The sequence below is a fragment of the Artemia franciscana genome, chromosome 4 (genome assembly GCF_032884065.1).
Source record: "Artemia franciscana chromosome 4, ASM3288406v1, whole genome shotgun sequence".
Taxonomy (NCBI): domain Eukaryota; kingdom Metazoa; phylum Arthropoda; class Branchiopoda; order Anostraca; family Artemiidae; genus Artemia; species Artemia franciscana.
The window spans coordinates 36,850,902-36,874,067 of record NC_088866.1 but is presented as its reverse complement, the minus strand read 5'-3'; the positions used below and the strand labels follow the sequence as shown (position 1 = coordinate 36,874,067).

At 34.7% G+C, this 23,166-nt stretch overlaps 1 protein-coding gene across 1 annotated transcript in view; it reads left to right on the top strand.

The window, feature by feature from the left end:
- The window catches only part of LOC136026372 (protein sax-3-like), a 170,625-nt gene that overhangs the window by 46,805 nt on the left and 100,654 nt on the right, over positions 1-23,166 (top strand). Inside the window, exon 6 of the mRNA XM_065702917.1 lies at positions 19,953-20,198. Within this exon, the coding sequence (XP_065558989.1) occupies positions 19,953-20,198 (246 nt within the window). The remainder of the gene's footprint in view (positions 1-19,952; positions 20,199-23,166) is intronic.

Genomic DNA, 23,166 nt, shown 5'->3' with positions numbered 1-23,166 from the left:
ATGCGATAGTACACGTAAAAGCAATATAAAAGCTAATCAAACCTATAGAGTGAGACACTAATATGGGTGCGAATGATATATAGACTCGCAAACACAAGAGCGAAAGTAAACATGACAAACTTGATGTTTTGTCGTAGTAGGCCCTATACATTTTGCCACAGATAGGGCACACATAGCCATGGGCCATGGCAGATGTTTTAATTTCTTAGGTTAGGCCAAGACATCATGTATAAAACATAAAAAAAGTAACGAAAAAAAACTGAAAAAGGGACTAAATCTGAAAACAAAGGAATAGTTGATACCATTTTTTTTTCATTGCTGCTTTCTGAAAAATATTATAAACTGTAACCGCTGGTAACAAATTGATTTATAAGTTGTTAACACAATGATTTTTTGCAAATGACGATAAAAAACTATATTGTGACGATTTACATCATAACAAAAGACTTAACCAGTCGCAGTAGTTTACTAACGTTTACTTTAATTAATGTTAGTAAAACATTAAAATCCTTACGGACTCTCGCTGTTGCTGATTGCAAGAAGAAAATCCAATTAAGTTACTCTAAAATTGTTGCTAACCGAGGTAGATACAATAGAAAGTCTCTTGCTAAATTATACTCGGTTTTTACAGATCATTCGGTTTTGTTTCTTTCTGGTATTTACCCTATTTTTCATAAAAAAGATATCAGTTCAATTCGTTCTTATTATTTCCGGTTTTCCCGTTTTCTATTGTATCTGCCTCCATGGTATAGGAATAGGAGCCTCATATCTGTTTATAGTTTCCCGGATATTGGGTCGAAGCTCACGGAGCTTGCTGGCAAAATACCTCAGTCTACTTATAAGTATCTGCCCGCCCACAGAGGCCTTACTCGTTTGCTTTAGTTTCTTGTTCTTTCTGTTTTGTGTAGTGTTTGTTTTGTTTCTTTTATTGATACTCCGCTTTGATTTTTTGTAGCGGGTCAAAAATAAATTATTATTATTTGTAGCCTACCATTAATTTTTACGGCCCACGGTTATTGTGGATAGTTTAAGCCTCTTCCAGAGAATGCTGCACATGTTGTTGGTGAGATAATGCTACCATGGCATTATTCCTTATAAAAAATATATTAAAGGCATTTTACTCTTAATTATAAATAGATTTAGGATATTATCTTCAAATCCAATGTAGTATTTTGGAAAACAATGGTTGGTCAAAGAAAAATGTCAAGAACAGATGATTTGTTGGGGGTCCTGACGTAAACGTTTTTTAACCAGCTTTGGGGCGCATGTTTTTGCTATAAAAGTTGGTGCACTCTGTTCTTGTGGTTGTTTGGGTGCTTGGATGACTTGTCTGATCTTCTCTGTCACCGGGCAAGGTGCACTAGAAGTTAAATCTTTTTGAACATTGTGAAGGCTACCCAATCTTAATAACTTTTGTAATTTTAATTTTTTTTAATTGAATGAACTCTTTAATAACTACTAAATTACAGAAACTATACATACACAACCGCCCGGGGAAGGCTCAAACAGCCTGATGTTGGATGTCTGCAATCCTCTGATTCTCAACCTAATTATTTAAAAAAACAGAAAATAAAGAAGGACAAGAACACTCTCACTCAATTACCCTTTAATACCAGAATATACATAAATAATGGCTAAGAATAATAAGAAAAAAAGTTATCTCCCCCCTTCCAATAAATATTTTTTTTTATTTTACTTTAAATGACCCAACATGTTCCCCCTCCTTAATGGGAGCTGGGAAATTGAAACGTAGCTAGAACGTTTTTTTTTAATTTTTCCGCCGCCAAAGAATGATGAATTGCCTACAACATATAACACATTTGAATATTGAACGGAGCAAAATGAAAATAAGACTTTTTTGGGCTTTTACGTTACGATGTTTCTAAGTTTTCATTAATCCATGCATCTGGATAAATAGTTAAACATGACACAACTAACTCTGAAACTAACCATAAACCATAACTAACAAACTATGAAGAATTTAGAAACTGTGTTTTGATTTTTCGTGGCAGTTGTGCGCATTGGATCTTTAGATTTTCTAATCAAAATGCGGCAATTTTTTTACATAATTTTCATCCTCTTCCTTCCTAATAAATCTGAATTACTAGTTTTTTGGAAATACCACTAATTTTTCCTGCAAAATTTCAAATAATCTGCTAAATCAAATTATGCTACCATTTTTGTAGGAGTGCAAATAACTACCAGTTTTGTTACACAATAGCAATCCCTATGCTCATAACCCCCTTCCCCTAACTCTAGTAGTTTCCTGAGTCTGTCTCTTTTTGAAATAACCTTACAGCATGTCACCGAAGGTACAGATGAAACATCTTCCACCTTTGGCACTATAAGAAATTAGAAAAAAAAAATCCATATTCAATTTTTGTTGTTGTCCCGTTCTTTCCTGTCTCAGAGTTTGTCTTTCGCCACCTATATCTAGCCAACTGTTTAGAGACATTAGCTAATGACCCAAGACGTCGTGCTAATAATCATCTGCTGTCGACCTTAGAAATTGTTTTTATAGGAGGGTGGGAAATTCGATTTCCGGATTGTCTAATTTTGTACCCTAGTCTCGAGTATCACATTTCCATTGGATTAATAGTAACCATAACATTTGGATTATTTGGGATCAGTCCAAATCCTCTTTACATGAGAGTGGGATTTCATTATCCCTGGCGAAGGAAAACTTCAATTGTTTCCCACAAGTTTACAAGCTTCTGAGAGATTATTTAAAGGATTGAAACTGTAGGTATGAATAAAGATAAACAATATTACCGAAAAACTTATTGATTATCTTTTAAATTTTCATTGTGGGGGTAAACCGGGATCTAGGGGGGCAGATGTTCCTCCTATCGCTCAAAAGCAAATTACGTCCCTGGTATCTACCATATTAAGAAACTTTGGGTGGGATTAAGGTTTAATATCCTTGACTTTATCATGGGAAGAAAAAAAGGTATTTTGAAATTCTCGCGAGTACTGGTGGTCCTTTTTTCCCTTACGCATAATATACAAAATATATAGTTTTGTAAATCACTGATTGGACCACCTTAGAGTTAATGGAACTCTGGAAACGGGTCAAAAAACACTAGATATTTTTTTAACCTTTAGATATAACTTCAATAGTTTTTAAGACTTGTATTTCATTTATCATAGAAAAGGGAATGGGCGTTAACTTTGATCTTTGCTATTTTATAGCTCAATTTTATTTTATAGCTCAATTGATTATGACTCTAAAAACTGATCTCTATCTTTTTCTTTAGATTTAACTACAGGGCTTTAGTTGGCTTTCTTTTTTTTCCTTTTTGATAACCATAATACTCCATGTACGAACTGCTGGATGCAATTTTTGAGATTAAAATCAGCTGTCCCATAAAAGTACTTTCAAATAAATACACTTCACAATTAATTGGGCCATAAGTTTACAGGGCTTTTAGAATTAAACATTTGATTAAGAATTCATCCTCAATTTTTAAATCGTAGTTAAAGCTAAGTTCTAACAGAGCGCGACAAAAATTGCTTGTGATAAAATTAGTTCGTGGGGCGTAACGAAAATCGTATTGCAATTCGCACCGAAGTTGATTTTTCGCTTTAATTATTTCAGCTTCAATTGGAGGATCTGTATTATATTACGAATATTGCATTGGCCATACATAATCCTAAAATATATACTAATGTAAATAGAGGGAACAGGGGATTTTCAGCAAATAGCATGTGCTATTTATTTTCCCCCTTTATTTATTAAGTACTAATATACTCATTTCAAATATTGAACAGATACCAAACACAGTTTTATCGATTCATGAAGTGTTTTTGCCACATTTCTCCATGCATTTTCTTTTATTTCCAGGCGCCTGTATTCTTTACAGTGTATATCTTACACTACAGGATATGATCTAATGTTTTTATTAGTTTTTCTACGTCCATTCTATTTTTTCTTAAAAATACCGTCTCGCTAAACGATTTTTTTCAGCTTTAAGTGGAAGCGTTGCGAAGCGACTTTTTTCAGCTTCGGAAGCCTTTTTGTGGCTCTACGAATCAATTTTCTATGTGATTTCAGGGAAGTCGAATCAAAAAATAAATGTGTATAAGCCTAGAATTGGGTCTATTGAGAAGGAAATATGTTAAGAAAACAATTCTTACTTCGTAATATGCATAAAATTGTATTTAACAAAATTTTGAAAGCAATTCCACTACACTTTCCCCTAACCTAACCTATGTATAACCTATATAGCAAATATTGAGCCCAAATTGTATATTTTCTATAGATTTTTCCATGCGTCACTATTCTTTCAACCTCGTGCATCCGTAGTAGTAGTAGTGGTAGGCAGCAATCATTGCTGCCTACTTGATTTCGGCAGCAATCAATGCTGCCGAAATCAAGATAAGAAAAAACGTATGAGAAATGTACGATTTGGGCTATATATTTGTACACTCGTTGTGGGGGAGGGGAGTCAAGTATAGTAAAGTCACTTTCAAAATTTGTTAATTACAATTTTTCTGAGTATTATTAAGTAAATTCTAGGCTTATACCAATATATGTAGACCACAAATATATTGTTTCTATATTTAAGGTGTAGTAATAAAGTGTCATTGCGGAGCAAGAATAGCGTCAAAGAAACACAGATAAACAAAAAAAAACATTAAAATAAAATAAAATTGGTGAAATCCTTGAATGTTTGATTGATTTACTAGCTGAAAGACAAACATACGACTCGATTCAGCAGGAAAACTCTGTCCAAGTCTAATAAAGCTCCTTCAACAATTGCCTCTCAGTTCCTCCACAAATAGATGTAGCCTCAGGCTGTTAACGAAACTTGGCTTTTTTATTTATTATTTATTGATTTAATTTGGCATTTTGAATCTAATATTGATAAGAAGCAAACGCCAAAAACGGCGAAAACCCAGAAAATGAGCAAAATTGTGTATATAGCCTTGGGTATGTCCAGGCGTTAGAAAGGGGGACGGGGTGCAATGCGACCTTACTGCTTATTATGTTGGGGAATAACGTGTAATCGGAAATCAAATTGTATTTTAATCTATCAACTAGCGAACTACTAACCAATAGTAAAAAAAAAAAAAATCTACCTTAGTTTAGATTTATATTTATTCTTAGATTCTATAATCTTTTTTTGCCGTTGTACCGGTGATGCACAACGGCGACCGATTGTAGTCACTATCAATTTCTTAAATAATTTTGTTTGGAATTAAGGGAATTGTGTTTCACAGTTGGGTTGCACTGCAGGGGTTAAATTTGAAAACTAGAACGACCCATGCCAATTGTAGTTGAAATTCGAAAATAAATTTTGGTTACAATGTTTATATCAGAAGAATGTTTTTTTACGTTTAATCCAAAAAAGGAAAGCATTCCAAAAAGGGGGCTGATCTAGAAGAAAACTAGACCTACGTTGCCCGGGCAACGTGAAGTGTTGCGGCAACCTTTGTCCGGCTTCGCCGACTAAAGTGTTGCAAGAGCAACATTTTGGTTTTGTTTCTTCGCTATCGATCAGTAATCACATGATCAAAGGCTATTCCTTAGCGTTGAAAAAACAACAATAAAATAGTATCGAAAGAAGGGACTGAATTGACTTTGCAGCCAGTTGAACTTTATCCTTTTCAACCGTAGACATCGTGACGGATGAAAACTTGGAACAATATCTTATATAATCTAGTTGGTATTATAAAGCTATCCGTAACTTTTCAGGATTAAAATACCATAGGTGACACTAATTATTGCTAATTTTTAATTTTTTTATTGCTAATTAAAGCAATGAGCCACTTTGAACATAAACAGAGTTTTGCAAACAGAGTTTAGCTCTTGCTGTTGGTGCATTATAATTCAGATTTCTTTTTGTTTGGATTTTGAAGCCGCTGTTTACTTCCAATTGGTAAAACGATTTTGTTTGTAACTGATAACTTGAAAAATGCTGACAAGCAATATCATAGTAAGTCTTATCTCTATAATATACTAACGTAAATCTTTTATTGAAATCAGTTATCTGAATTTCAGAGAAAAATCAAGACATATGGTTTTCTGTCAATTTCTTACAATGGAGTATGGGTTCCATCCCCCTGCCCTCGAATTTAGAGACTTTATTGATTTTTCTTATTATTTTATCTAGCATTTCATGAATCTTCTTCTAATAAAGAAGTATGCAGTTCTATTTTACATCCATATCAGTTTAATAATACGGCTAGATTTAGCTTGGCCAAATTTAATTGACCGCGGGATCTAACAATTTATCCAGTTCTACATGACTTTGGAAGGATTCAAATCAGTGCTGTCACTTACTTGAAGTACTTTTACTTGAAGTACTACTTAAGTAAAATTTTCCATTACTTGTACTTGTACTTAAGTAAAAACTCTAGGGTGTACTTATTACTTGATACTTAAGTAAGATTACAAAATACTTATTACTTAAGATACTTTTATTGTACTTGTTTTTAAAATACTTTACCTTTGACACTAAAATTTTGTGTGTGTGCGCTTTGGCAATGAACAAGAAACTTCACCTTTAGATTTAGAGCAAAACTCAGATACAGCTTTTGTGTGTGTGTGCTTTGGCAATGTACAAGAAAACATCACCCTTTAGATTTAGAGTAAACTCAGATATAGCTCCATGCCGTATTTTTGGATATGAAATAAGGTATTTGTTTTTTACGAAAAAGAAATTGTAGTAGGATTAGCACTTGGTTTAGTTTTTGTTTAAAAGTTATATAACAAAGTAAACAGAAATTATTTCACAGTTCACTGGTCGACAATGAGCTAAAATCCCTTGTTTTGTGCTAAATGTTTCATAATGTACTCCATTTGGGCTTATATTTCTGACATTAATGTTCAAGTTTTGTCATCTCGTCAACTGAACCAGATTTCTACCATTGCATCATCTTCAGGACCATATTATTGGTAAAACTACTGAAGCTATAAATCTTTGTCCATCTAAATGTTGTTTGCAATAAACAAGTCTAGGCAATTCTAGCTGGATCCAGTGCAGTGGTATTTTGTCAAACTCGTTCCAGCAGATTCAGGTATTCAGACGAATCTGACTTCAGATTTGTCACTCCATTCGTAAGTTATAGGCCCTACTAAATCAAAGGAAAACTCAACTTTCTGAAGACTTGACACCCTCTCCTTTTCTCCCTATTTGAGATAGGGTTTGTGATACCAGAACTTGATATGAGCCCTGATCTTAGGCATCTTTGGTCTAGTTTTCATTCGGATCCGTTACTCCATTTGCAAGTTATACTAAATTAAACAGAAAACTTAAATTTTTCAGGAATTAAAACCCACTCCCCCTTGTTAAATTTGAGCTAGGGTCTTTATCTCAAAACTTGATATGTGTCATGGTCTTAGGGCTCTTTGGTTCAATTTTCATTCAGATCAATCACTCCAGTTGCAAGTTACTCTGAATTAAACGAAAAACTGTTTTTAGCAGGTAAAGCCCTCTCCCTCCTGTTTTATTTTAGCTAGGGTCTTCATCTTTCAACTTGATGTGTCTCATGATCCTTGGCACCAAATCTGGCCATCAAAATTTTCATCCAAATCCAACCAGTGGTTCTCCCCCTATACGTGATTAAACAGACGGACGGACACACAGACAGAGAGACGGACGGATTTTGCAACATCTTAGGTAGCCATGTTGGCTCATTGGATCCAAAAAAAAGAACACAATAGCATATCATCATCCAGGCATCATCATCTATTTGGATAGTGGAAAATATCCATCCATATAGGTTTTTGAGATCTGTCTGTCTGTCCACCCGTCTGTGCAATCGAGTATAGCGGGAGAACCGCCAGCCAGATTTGTATTAAAATTGAACTATTTGGATTAAAACTGAGCTTAATTAGGGCGATGGGGCTTTAAGTGTTAAAAAAAAAATCGAGTTTTTCATTTAATTCACTGTAACTTGCAAATGGAGAGATGAATTTCGATGAAAATTGAATAAAGATGCCTAAGAGTATGATATGCATTAAGTTCTGGGATGGAGACCCAAGCCTAATTAGGGCAAGGGGGAGGGGGCTTTAAGTGCTTAAAAAGCTAAGTTTTTTGTTTAACTCAGTTTAACTTGCGAATGAAGTAATGGATCTCAATGAAAGTCAAGCCAAAGATGCCAAAACCATAAGACACATAATGTTTGAAGATGAAGACCCTAGATTAATTAGGGGGAGGGGGCTTTAAGTGCTAAAAAAAGTTGTGTTTTTCATTTAATTCAGTGTAACTTGCGAGAGATTGATGGATCTCAGTGAAGATTGAACCAAAGATGCCTAAGACCTTGACAGGCATCAAGTTTTGAGATGAAAACCCTAGCTCAAATAGAAGGAGGGGGAGTGGGTTTTAAGTGCTGAAAAAAGTCAAGCTTTTAGTTTAATTTAGTATAACTTTCGAATGGAGCAACGGATCCAAATGAAAGCTAGACCAAAGATGACTAGGATCAGGGCTCATATCGAGCTCTGATATCACAAGCCCTATCTAAAATAGGGCGAGGGGGAGGGGGTTTCAAGTATTAAGAAATTCGATTTTTCCTTCAGTTTAGTAGGGCCTATAACTACTTCCACCCATGGCTTGCCCAAAGCCTGGAAATAACCCTTTTCCAAAATAAGTCATACTGAAGCCAACCTTCAACATAATATTCCATCCCCAGAGAAAAATTACTTTGTATGGCACTTGGTATTTACCAAGTGACATACAGTGATCGCAAATTCTGTCAGTCTGTCAGTCCCGGTCTCGCTAGTGTCAGGCACTTCCAGATAAGCTAGGACGATGAGATTTGGCAGGCGTATCAGGGACCAGACCAGATTAAATTTGAAATAGTTGTTTCCCCGATTCGACCATTTGGGGAGGGGGGCGTAGGAGGACGGTTAATTTGGAAAAATTAGATCGGATCTTAATTTAATATGATATTTAGAAGCATATCATATCTCAGAGCTCTTATTTTAAATTTCGACCGAATCAGGTGACATTGGAGGGGGAAACCTAAAATCTTGGAAAATGCTTAGAGTGGAGGGATCGGGATGAAACTTAGTGGGGAAAATAAGCACAAGTCCTAGATACGTGATTGACATAAACAGAACGAATTCACTCTCCTTTGGGGAGTTGGGGTGAGGGTTAATTCTGAAGAATTAGAAAAAATAAGGTATATCTAGTAGAACCTCGTAACTCAGATCTCATATTTTAAATCCCGACCAGATCCAGTGTCATTGGGGGGATTGGGGGGGGATCGGGAATCATGGAAAACGCTTAGAGAGGAGTGATCAGGATGAAACTTGGTGGGAAGAATAAGGACAAGTCGTAGATACGTGGTTGACATAACCAAAATGGATTCGCTCTCTTTGGGGGAGTTGGAGGGGGTGTTAATTCGGAAAAATTACAAAAATTGGGGCATTTTTAACTTAAGAGCGGGTGACCGTTCGTGAGGTATTTTTGAATTTGATATTAAGAAGGAACTCATGTCTCAGATTTCTTATTTTAAACCCCGACCAGTTCTGGTGACATTGGGGGATAGTTGGAGGGGGAAACCGGAAATATTGTAAAATGCTTAGAGTGGAGAGATCGGGGTGAAACTTGGTGGGTAGAATAAGTAAATTTCGTAGATACGTGACTGACGAAACCGGGCTGGATCCACTCTCTTTGGGGTAGTTAGGGGAGTCTATCGCTTTGGCGAGTTCAGTACTTCTGAACGTGCTAGGACAATGAAAATTGGTAGGCGTGTCAGGGATCTGTTTTTGCCACTTCATGGTGTGAAAACTGCTGCTAGAAATAGATAGGATGCAACTTCTGCCATATTGTCTTCTAGTATATTTAAGTGTGTGCTTGCATTGTGCCTGCGTCCCCTTAAAAGTTCTGTTTCTTACGGTAATATTGGTTTGTCTTCTGTTGCATATGTAGACGACGTTCTTCTTGTTGCCCGGACTCGCCGTGGATTGCTTTCCAATTTTACTATCTTAACCAATGAACTATCTAAGATTGGATTGTCAGTTGATGCGTCTAAATGCGAGTTTATTTGTTTTAATGGCCCTTATGCGGTCGCTCCATCCGTTGCTGGGACTGCAATTCTGCCATGTTCTTCTTTAGTTAGTTGGTTTGGTCTGTGTTTCTGTCCAACACTTTCCACTACATTTTCATCCCTAGTGAATCAAGCCGTGAAAAACCTAGGCGTCGTTTACGGAAAAATATCCCCAAACAAAAGCCGTTACAACCGCAACGGTTTGTGCATGATTTATAACCCTTATTGCGCCCCTGTGCTTTTGTTTTTATCAGGCATGGCTCATCTGTTTCGTAAGAAAAATCGCCATACTCTACGTGCAGCTTATTTCAGATATTGCAAATTCCTCCTTCGGCTTCCTAGATGGCACCAAGACAGAAAAATAATTGCTCGATTTGGTTTAATAGATATGGCTTCTTGGATTCGGTCTTCCAGTGATGATTTATGTAAAAAGACTATCTACTCTATTCACGTTTACGACCATCTGCAGCCTTTTTCCATATTGATACTGGTTAATTAGTCCATGTTGTCTTTTGTTAATTTGAATTTTTTTCTTGCTGTTTATCGTTTTGTTTTTGTTTATTTATAATACTCCGTACTTTGTGTTTTTTATACTTTTACGGATAATAAAGTTCATTCATTCATTCTGCATTTTGACCAGCCGTATGGAATGCGTCTGAATCAGCGGGCTTGCTGCAGGCCCGCGATTTTATAATATACGTTTGTAGGGAGTATAAGGATATAGATGCCATACATTTTCATAGCGTGTTTGAAATTTAACTTGAAAACTTGAGGCAGTTTTCTTGTAAAGGTGCCGAGGGCGAGACATGTCATCAAAGTGTGAATCAAGACTTCATTTTCATACTCTTCTTTTCTTTCAGCACACTGACAGCCAGCGACCTTCAGCTAGCTGCCAAAAGTGTGGATTTTTGCTGCTCCTTTTTATTGAGCTTTGATTTCTCTTATTAAAAAGTCTGCAACTGACTCACTTGGCTCCTTACTTTTAAATCTGAGTTTTTTTTGCTGCTAAGGTTTTTATTTATTGAATCAGAGAATGAACTACTTTATTACCTTTTATCCGTTTTAAAGCCAATCCAAAGTTTATTTTTCTATTTTCAATATTTCTTCCACCATTCCGACATGTTTCAGAATAACCCTGTATTTTTTCAAACGTGCCAGATTTGACTGAACACTAATCGCCAGAAGTTCAACTCTATGTGCACCATATTAACCCTGTCATGTGATCTGTCTGATCCAATCAGAAGTTTTTTGACTGCACTTAATTGTTTTGATAGTCTTTTTCTTTCAAGCCGTTGTGTTGAAAATTGGTTGAGATTATTTTTTGGGCTTCGTTGGGTGTCTACCAGCCAAACAAGGGAAAAAATATTTTCAATATTTTTGTTATCATTCCCACATGTTTCAGAATAACCTTGTATTCTTTCAAACGTGCCAGATTTGACTGAACATTAATCACCAGAAGTTCAACTCTATGTGCACTGTGTTGATCCTGTCATGTGATCTGTCTGATCCAATCAGGAGTTTTTTGACTGCACTTAATTGTTTTGAAATTATTTTGCTTTCAAGCTGTTGTGTTGAAAATTGGTTCAGATTATTTTTTGGACTTCGTTGGGTGTGTACGAGCCAAACAATGGAAAAAAATACTTTCAATATTTTTTCCATCATTCCCACATGTTTCAGAATAACCATGTATTTTTTCAAACGTGCCAGATTTGATTGAACACTAATGGCCAGAAGATCAACTCTACGTGCACTGTGTTAATCCTGCCATGTGATATGTCTGATCCAATCAAGAGTTTGTCGACTGCACTTAATTGTTTTGATAGTCTTTCCATTCAAGCCGATGTGTTGAAAACTGGTTAAGATTATTTTCTTGGACTTCATTGGGTGTGTACTAGCCGAATAAGGGAAACTGTTAAAAACGATAAAACGGAAACTCTGGTTCTTGAATAAGATTTCCAAGACAGGAATGACAGGGGACATTTTATAGGCAAGGGAAGGGGCTAAGATGCCTTCAGAATGGCTTTAATAAAAGGTAGTATGGGCTTGATATCAGAAATATATCAAGCCCATATATATATATATATATATATATATATATATATATATATATATATATATATATATATATATATATATATATATATATATATATATATATATATATATATATATGTAGAATAAATACTTTAAGTAGTACTTGAAGTAATACTTAAGTACAATTTTGGCAAGTACTTGATATTTGATACTTAAGTAAGAATTTGGGTATTACTTATTACTTGATATTTAAGTAAAAAAACAATGAGTACTTAATACTTGATACTTAAGTAAAAATTTGGAGTACTTGTTGCAGCACTGATTCAAATCTATTGAATGGTATTAAAAAAACACAAAAGTTCTTGACGGTCCCATAAAATATTTGAAGCAAGTGGAACAAACAATGACCTAATAATTGCAAAGTTATTAAAACGAGCTAAAATACCATAGGTCATCCATATGCCATTCTCTGCATTTGCTGCTTTACCATTTAGGTACTTATGTGTTACACCGACCACACTGTTGTTATTTGTCTGTTTAAAACCGGTTTAATCGTGTCCACTCGGAGATAATCAGTTTAGCCTGAGTGAGTTAAACTACCATACAGGTATATTTTAATTAAATATTTAATATATAGAGTTCTATATATTATTCTCTGTCGTAGTTTCCACAATTTTGTTACTAAATTATTATATTTTCATCATTTCTGGGATATTTCATTAGCAGTAACCTAACTTCACTTCTTGGGTGTGGTTGGTATAATACGTAAGTACCACCATTTATTACGTTCAGCTGCTCTATATGTTGCAAAGCGGTCGGTTTCCACTTCTGCAATAAATTCAGAAAATATTGAGGAAAGTCTGAATATATTTTATTTGGCGACAGAATTCGGTCTCCAGGGTTTTAAGTGATATGTTAAACCGTAACTTCGATAACAGAGAACAAAAGAAGGCTTAGAAATTGGTTTCCAAATTTGTGTCTGGTTAGGCATAAGAAAATTATTAGTGTCAGCTGGTGGCCAGGTCTCGAAAATTAACCATGAAATTAAGTCGTAAAATTGATCTATGGAAAAACAGTCGTAAAAACCCTTCAGAAACCCCATGCAGGTTTTGTGTATATTTTGTCTATATTGCTCTAAATGGTCTTAAAACCTGTAATTTGTGACATGTGTGGAGCGCCAAAGGAGACCCGGATAGCTACTGGATTTTAATCACTTCTCCGACTCCGTTTTGCCTTTGCTCAACTGTCTTATCTTTTTGAAATTATTTTCATTGTATAATTGCTATTTTTTAACTCTTGTCTTTGAAATAAAACTATATTTTGATATTGAAATTTTTTCTTCTTTTTTATGCTCTCCCTTTAAGGTCCAAAATGGACAAGAATAGTGGCCTGATAAGTGCCTAGTTCAACGTTTCAACGAAGTATTATTCAAGGAGATCATTTATTCTCACTCAGTGGCGTAATTTCATCAAAATCATTAGGGGGGGGGGCAAATCTGGAGTCAATTTTCCCAAGTCAAGTGAAAGTGACAGTGGAAACTGATCCATATATTACCATATAGGGAAAGATATACTAAAGAAAATTATGCAGGCTTATCTTGGTTTTGACAAGATTTTTTGCAGAAACTAAATTTAATCTAGGGGGCAAATTGAGGTCTGGGTGGGGGCAAACTCGGGTCTGGAGGTTGAGTTGCCCCCATGACCCATAGCAAAGTACGCCGATGTTCTTACTGCAGTATAGGCCCACCTGCTTCTCCTGATTCTGCCAACTTCCGATTCTCCGCTCTTATCTTATCTCTTCTTTGTCTGTTTCTCTATTTGAAATGAATTATGTATGCCATTAACCAAAAAGTATTTTATGTTCCTCATTTTGTCAGTCTTACCGACATATTGCAATTTGTTTTGTTTGTAATAAAAAAAAAAAAAAAAAAAAAAAAAAAAAAAAAAAAAAAAAAAAAAAAAAAAAAAAAAAAAAAAACGCTGCAAATTTCTATAGTGACCAGGAAATATTCAGACTGTTTGTGAATTATGGCGCCGGACATGCAAGCCTATGCATAAACGCAGCTTGGAGAGACATAAATCATTCCTTTCTTTCATTTAATAAAGAAGTTTTTTCATTAAAACTTAAAATGAACTGAAATTGTTATGTATATGAGGAGAGTTTCCCCATCCTCGGCCCCTCAATCGTTATTCTAAAGTTATTTAGTGCTTTAAAAAATCCTTTATTCTGATTCAATTAATAATATTTGATCCTTTTAAGTTGTAATATTGCTCTTCACTGTCAGTTGAAATTTTTTGGTTATTTTTTTGTTATTAATCTCTGATCGTTTGTCAAATCATTCCCAGGCCTAACTAAGCTATGACTTGGTTTACGGGCCCAATAAAACCCTGTTTTTTTGCTGTTAAATTATACATAGCTTGTCAATAATTATAAATTAATTGGTGGCGTGGCGTAATTGGTTCTGCTTAAAAATTATTAAGTTGGATTGCAATTAAAACTCTGGACAAAATTTGATGGCGAATTTTCTTAAGACTCGTTGTTTTGGTTTGTATATATATTTTTAATACGAACAAAAAACGACTCATTTGGTAAATTATTTGTTATCAAAATTTCTTTTTCTGAGAATTTCGTTTACTATTGGTTCGAGTCCCTCCTTATTTACAGTTTGTTTCCACGAACTGTTTGATATAACTTATATAGGATGTTGGCCTGTGTTGCCGCAGCCCCAATAGAAAATGTCTTTTCAGAAAAACTCAAAGGACGTCGAGCAAGGACGCATCCAGGATGTTTGTTCGGGGGAGTGTTTACAAAGAAAACTTTGAAAACCGCATCAAAAAATTGTCTACGCATTTTTGTTACGTTTCTACGAGTCAGACAAAAATTTCGCGATGGGGGGGGGGGTGTTCAAAACCTCTACCCTACCCCCCTGGATACGGCCTTGACGCCGAGGCATATTGTATGACCTGAATTCGTTCTAGTCTGGTCATTCCTACTGCAACCCCTTTAAATGATAGATACTCCATTTGTTGAATATTTGCCAAGATTCAGTGCCATCCCCTCACATCATTGACTCAGTTATCATATTTGATGATAATTATCAAATGGTTCATGTGGACATTGCTAAACACGAGTTACTTGGGCGCTTTTTATAATCTTTCTAGCATTCTAAACAGAAACTTGTGGCTGACAAGCATAGATAATTTTTTTTTTTAAAACGTTAAAATCGATCTACGTTTCAAAAAAATTCTTGTTTCGACATCTTCAAAGATGGAAGTTCGTGCTGATGATTGGAATCAAGTGTCATTTTACAACATTTAGGTAAATCGAGAAATAAACACAAAGCCTAAATGTTATCGGAGTTTTCTTTTTTTTGAATACTTATTCCTATACCATTTTGTACCTGCATTAAAGAAGCCTCTATGTACTTGGGGAGGGACCTTCTGTCTTGCATCCCTCCCTGATTGCAAAGTTTTGCCATTTATCCTGCAGTCTTCTCTATGTTTCCCATAATATACGTATTTTATACATTTATATTTTAAAATTGGCTCTTTCTCCTGCGATATTGCCCCTCCGCTTTCATAAAACAAATCAGTATGTTTTACTCAGGCAAAGTCTAGAGAAAACCAACGAATAAAAGAAAAGAGTTGTAATTTAGATTTTAGTCGAGTCATTTCGTGAACTTTCAACATTTTGCTGCATTTGAATAAAACTATCCTATCTTCAAATGTTGTGAGACTCAAGTTAGTCCGTAATAGAATAAGCTTTAAATGACACTACACTTCGTCAAAAAATGGTAAAAATGACTTAAAGACCTGGTGCAAATTTTTTGGATAGAATTATGCAGTCAAAATTGACACTTTGACGCTAGATTTATCTTAAAACATTTTTTTTAAACCCTACTTATTTCCATAATTTATTATTTTCCTTTTCAAACCTCCAATGAGTTTCCTGGAAAATTTTAGTTCTAGAAGCAGAATAGTTTTAACCAGAGATCATCTGGAGGTAAGATTCTAATTTTACTGCATTGAATTTAAGACCGAATGCAAGACAATTATGTTTTTATCCCCATTTAATGAATATTTTGCATATTTATTTTAATTATACCCAGAGTTGAACTAAAGCTGCATGGCAAAAGAAATGAAACTCTTGACCAGATATTAATACATCCATCATTTATGTAGATCTGTCTCCTTATATATTTTCATCATTTCAATAGGATACTTCCGACGCTGGGACTACTGCAGTATTTAATATTCTGTTAGGTGCTGATTGATTTCAATCTGGGATTATTGCCGACATGGTGGGGTTTTTTGACAGGAAGTCAAAAATGTTCCTCGCCAGTGGCTCCAATGTTTTTCCACTTAAAGAGAACGCCATTTAGCTTTTTTATGGCATATCTTGCCGTCCCATCTTTTTAATTTTCCTCTAGCCGCTTTCTGTGTTGTTGTTTTTTCCTGTAAGGGTTCCTTTAAAAGCGACGATGGCTTGCGTTTAGTAGATTTGAATGACGATAATTGTCCAGTTTAGAAGTTAGTATAAACCTTAATACCGTTTCAAAGCCCGTTAATACTGTTAACCAAAGAAAAGTTAAGCAATAAATTAATCTTAAAAATATCTTTAATTTAAATTAAAATATACAATAAATTTATTGTATCTTATATATATATATTATATATATATATATATATATATATATATATATATATATATATATATATATATATATATATATATATATATATATATATATATATATGTATAAAATAAGTTGTCTGTGTGTGTGTGTGTGTGTGTGTCGAGTGACGTCATGTTTGTGTGTCAACTGACGTCATGTTTGTCGACTGACGTCATTAAAAGGATTGGGCTGTATGCGTCATGAAGTTGTTTGTCGACTGACGTCATGTTTGTCAACTGATGAAATTACATACCGGGACACCGGGACACAAATGACGACCGGGACACAGGGAACATAAATGACGACCGGGAACCTAAAAGAGAAATTACAGACTGGGACACCCGGACACAAATCACGACCGGGACACAGGGAATATAAATGACGACCGGGACATAGGGAAACAACTACAACGGGGACGACGGGGGCACATGCGGGATATATAAATGACGACCGGGACACAGGGATTGTTCGAATAGAAATTACACACCGGGACACAAATGACGACCGGGACACAGGGAATATAAATGGCGACCGGGACACTCAAAGAGAAATTACAAACTGGGACACTGGGATACAAATGACGACCGGGACACAGGGAATATAAATGACGACCGGGACACAGGGACACATCATTAGAATAATGAGGTATTGATCTGAATACGGATTTTTTTTCCATGGACAATTATATGTTGCATGTTCAAGAGTCAGTAAACCTGACAATCTATTTATATGCATAGACAATGGGACAGCGAAGAATGTTGTATATTCGCATGTATTACGTAGTTAAAAACATACAATATATGTTTTACGTAGTTAAAAACATATATATATATATATATATATATATATATATATATATATATATATATATATATATCTATTCGCAGGTGGGACACAGGGACACAACTACAATGGCGCGTAACGACTTACGCGCGCGGGGGGGCTTGGGGGGCGCGAAGCGCCCCACCAATTAGGTGTTGGGGTGGCGCCAAGCGCCACCCCAACAGCTAGTATATATATATATATATATATATATATATATATATATATATATATATATATATATATATATATATATATATATATATATATATATATATATATATATATATATATATATATATATATATTGCAATGACGTTGTCATACTTGTCAAACTTGTGTGGAAAAATTGAAGATTTTCATACATGGAGAAGCTTTCATTAAATTGCTTAAAGGGCAATCCAAAAACCATAAAAAAGAAAACCAAAAGTTTGAATCTTAGTAAGAGTCGTTGTTAGAAATCGGACTTGCTTCAATAATAAACATCTTTGAAAAGATTAGTATCAAAAGACTTAAAATTGCGTAAGACAAAAAACTGGTAATTACAAAAATATTTGTATATATTTTAACAAGGGATTAAAATTATTCAAAAACCCTAAAAAGAAAACCAAAAGTTTGAAGCTTAGTAGATATCGTTGTTAGACACACAATTTATTTGATATAAGTATGCGCAATGTCTTCTTAAGAAAAGAAAAAAAGTTGAAATTTTTTTTGTCTTCAGTTCAAAATTGCTAAAGCTATTATGTAAACTGCAAAAATATTTGCGGTGCCTGAGTAATAATTTTAATGTTTTAATTCAATATAGAAAATACCTAAAAACTTAAAAATTAGTTGTTTTTTTTGTTAGATAAAATCAACTGGTTAAATGATTAAGCTTACAGGTTTGAACGCAACTAGTTATATAATGTCAGTAGGAAGGCCCAAAAAACGAAAATTTACAATTATTACAGATGATGGTTTTCTCTTTCAGCAAAGAATTACGATAATTCAAAAACCTTAAAAAGAAAACCAAAAGTTTGAAAAGACATTAAATATCCTAAAGAGCAAAAAACTGGAAATGACAATTCTTTGGAAGAAAACGAAATTTTTGTCCCACCACCTGAACAATTGACAAATCTACAGCCTGGACCGTCATGCAAACCTAGACCAATAAGGGCAGCTAAAATGAAGGGCATTAACAAATTGTCTGGTACCAATGGACTTGCTTGAATAATCAAATATCTTTGAAAAGACTACAAATTGTCTCAAATTATATGTGGTTATAAGACAAGCGACAATGAGAATCCATATATAGACGCCTGTCGCGTGCGGGGGCCCCGCAACCACTTCTCCAATATATATTTATATATATATATATATATATATATATATATATATATATATATATATATATATATATATATATATATATATATAAATTTTCAACTAATTTCGGAGGTTCGAGAAATGTTGTCGCAGCGCCATTTATTTTGAATTGTGTTTCTAATTGAGCGGATTTTCTTAAAAATTAGCCACATGGTAAAGATGAATTCTATAATTGTTTAGTTCATTCAGGTTTTTTGCAATGTGTTAATATTTGTGATTTGGTAAAATTTATAATATTTAGTTTACCTATTGTTGCTAAAAAAGAGGGATATATTAACAGGATAAGCTTGTTTTGGTTTTACTTAGTTGTTTTACATTTGCTGTTTTTTTTTTCTTTCATAGGCATGTATTTTGGGGGTGATACCTGACAAGGGGATGCCATGGATATTCTGTGGTAGCCACAACACTGTGCTGGGTAGAGAATTTAAAGTGGCGAAACCCTATATAGGCCAGTGTATTCTCCTGATGAGCCCTTATGTTGGGTGTTGCCTCTGAATTATTTGTCTATATTATTTTTTCTATTGTTTGGTAAATGACGACTTATACTTATTGACGACATGACTGCCTGTCCATGGATTATTCTTTATGGTTGATTGTGTATGGCTATGCTGTTTGACCTATGTGATTGTATGGATGAGTAGGGTTAGGGCCTCATTCAAGTGCTGGTCTATATTAATCACTAATTTAGGAAAACAGTCTTCCTTTTCTCCTTCTGTCTCTCTTTCTTTTTTTTTTCTTCTTTTTTGTGTTTGTGCTGTTGCATTGGTGATTTCTCTTTTCATGATATATATATATATATATATATATATATATATATATATATATATATATATATATATATATATATATATATATATATATATATAGTCGTATAAACATTAGAGTTTATTTTACATGTTTCAGTTGTAGACAAGGGAAAACAATATTGTCATAAACTACTCATTCCCCCTTCTAATTCTGCTTCTGGGTGAGTAACTTGGAAGAGTTGTTTACTTGTAAAGTAAATATTTGGAAGAGAAAACAATAAAAAATATTGACCTTCTTCTTTCTTTTATAGTAAAACCTGAGATTGTGAGAACCCCCCAAAATCTATCTGTATTATCTGGTGAGGATGCCTACTTTGAATGCATTGCAACCGGAGATCCTATGCCTTTAATTGTATGGAAGAAAGGAAATACCCAAGTAGCAGAAGGAAGAAGCTTGCGACTTGAATCTATTACGCCGTCAGAGCAAGGTCGATATATTTGCCTGGTCGAAAATATTGTTGGGTCTGACATGGCTAGTGCAGTTCTCACTGTTTATGGTAGGTGTGTCTTTTCATATTTATTGAAACTATGTTCAACTTTCTTTTTTTTCTGGCTATTCATCATCTTCAACCTCTGGAGCCGCTAGACAGTTTTTAAGGAGCTGCTTTTTTGTTCGAGCTACTAACGTTAGAAACTTGTCACCGAGCTACCTGATGCCAGAACATTGGCATGTATTCCACATGTTTCTCTTGTATCCCGCATCGAATAAAATTTCACGTTCGACTACCTCTCGAGAAATGCTCAAATATTTAGTTAATTTTTCGATTCTAGAGTGTGTAGTTTTTCTGCTAACCAGACTTCTAAAATACTGTAGAAGTAGACTTCTCAACAGAATCCTTGTTGCAGCAGCACTAAAGTTCATATGATTCTTGGCCTTTTACCAACCGGTTCCTAGAGATTTTCACAGACTAGCAGGTCTCTTTTGCCGCAGCAGTTTCAAACATTTCATGGTAACGAACTGTAAGTAAGGAGCGATACGGCTCAATAGTAACCAAAACTCTAAGAAACAGAGTCTTGATAACAATAGATGTATCAAAAGAAATGAATTATGATGTTCATTCCAAATATGTAAAATTCATCAAATTTAATTTTACTCATCAAAACTTGAGAATATTTTATCTAATATTTTATCTAATATTTTTTGCCAGAAGAAAGATCACGGATGCGTGTTTTTTTTTTCAGGGGTGATCATATCGAACCAGTGATCGCAGAAGATCAGGAGAGGACTAATTTGAACGAAAATCAAAAGTTCTAGGGCCCTTTTAAGTAATCGAAAATATTGGAGGGCAACCAGTCCCCCTTCCACGCTAGTTACTTCTCCAAAGTCACCTGATCAGAATTTTCAGATAGCCGTTTTGTTCAGCATTGTCAAAAAATCTAATGACTGTCTTTGAGGATGACTTGAGAGCAATATTGAGATATTGAGGAGGGGGCAACCCCCTCATATACGTAATACTTTCTCTTTGTTTTGAGTTTTAATGTTGCTCCTTACTTTCAGTGGAAAAAACTTGTTTTTCAACTTACTAATAACTGAAACGATGTTTAAGCAATGTAGATGCTTAAGGATAACTTCTTTCAGAGCTTATGGTCGGTTCGGAAATAAATTTCTTATTTTCACTAGTTTACAGCTGCAAAAAGACTGAAGGAGGTTTTACTAAATAATTACAGGCCTTAGCTCGTCGTTTAGTAGACTCATAGCCATCTTTTTTTATGCCTATTTAGCTCGAATAAAAGTTAACATTTTTTTTTGTCTCTGTATAACTGGTGTTCAACGGCTTTCAGTTTACAGGCATGGAAGAGACATTTCTATACTGTGATCTCTAGACCGAAAAATCTATGTTGTTTACGTAATTGATACTGAAATTGTATAACAGGTTGACACAGCATGAGAACTCATAGGCAGTTGAATGTCCTCAGTTTGCGGATAATTTAATTCAGTGTTCAATCCTGAATGTTTGTACGAATTCCATTTGTTAATTAATTGTCTGATTTAATCAATTAATTTGATTCTACTTTTTAATTTCTTGGTAGTTTTGATCTTCATGATCTTACTTGAAATATATACAAATGATTGGTCCCTCGTTCAAGGGAAGGGGGATAAAGAGAAACCTCCCCAGACTGGGTTCTAAAAACCACTTTTTCAAAAATATTTTTGTGGGTTTCTGCTTTCTTTTCCCATCGGGAATTATCCCCTTACACACATCTCAAGCCTGTATATGTGTGCACCCCACCCATGTATGCCAAAAAATAAACAAAAGTTGGGAGTACAAATGTACAAAAATCTAGGTCCAAAGGAGCCTAGTGACTTGCTACAAAAATTAAATTTGTTAATTAAAAAAAAAATATTGAATTGAGGCAAATGATCGCTAATCGGACAACATTTTTTTTATATATTTAATCAAACTCATGTAGTAAGCCGAAGAAAAAGAATATGGAAAGTATGTTTAGATCCATCAGTGCTATAGCCTCGAATATCCACTAAAATAGCACAATTTCCCCCTCTAACACTTTAAACAAATTGAGTCACTGTTCAACATTACAATACTTCACAAATAATTTAGTGCCTACTCAATTGTCTTAAATTGCATCACTATAATCGTGTTTTTTTTTTTTCACCAGTGCTGTCGCACAAAGCAGCCGAAAATTGGCACACTTGGGTCTGGAACGCAGTCTCATCTGAGATGTGATTATTTTACCCTAAATAATATTACCCTTTAACAATCTACTTCGTTATATTATCCTTTTTTGCGGAATTTTTGTCGAAATTATTTTGAGACGGATAATATAAGATGTCAGAGAGAAGGTTGAGAGTGATATTTCTATCTCCATATTTACAATATCCAATAAAAGGTTCTGCCAGAAATTAAAAATATGTTTACAAAGATGTAGATCGGCAATAAAAGCACTACCAATATAAATGACTGGAAAATAAAATATTTTTGGGTCATATAGCTTATTTTATTAAGAGTGTTTATATGCTAGCTATCAGGAAAATATTCTTGTGGGTGCCAAGGGGTTGCCCACATCCCGCCATCTTATGTACATGTCGAAGTACCATGCACGCAGCACAGTTTTGCCGAGTGTTACACAACCCCGAAACACTTGGTACAGTTCTGCCACGCATAAAACGTGCCACCTGGTGTACTGATTTCTGAAAGTTGATGCCCCTTCGGTGGTTACCATTTCTATCCACTGGGTACAATATTTAATTGATTTTCGAAGCGCAGAGGAGCCCAAGTATGATCAAGAAGAAAAGTGCACTTGAGTGCCAGTGGAAACACTGAATAGAATGAAAAGTGTAGCCTACCACATGAATCTACATGGTCAAAACCACTCACCAAAGGTTTATGATCTCTTGTTTGTACTGATTCCCCTCTCAACCTCTTTAGAAACCTAGTAAAGAGTAACCACAGTCCGTAATAATCGACAGTTCAAAAACATGATTGAAAAAACAAACAAAAAAAC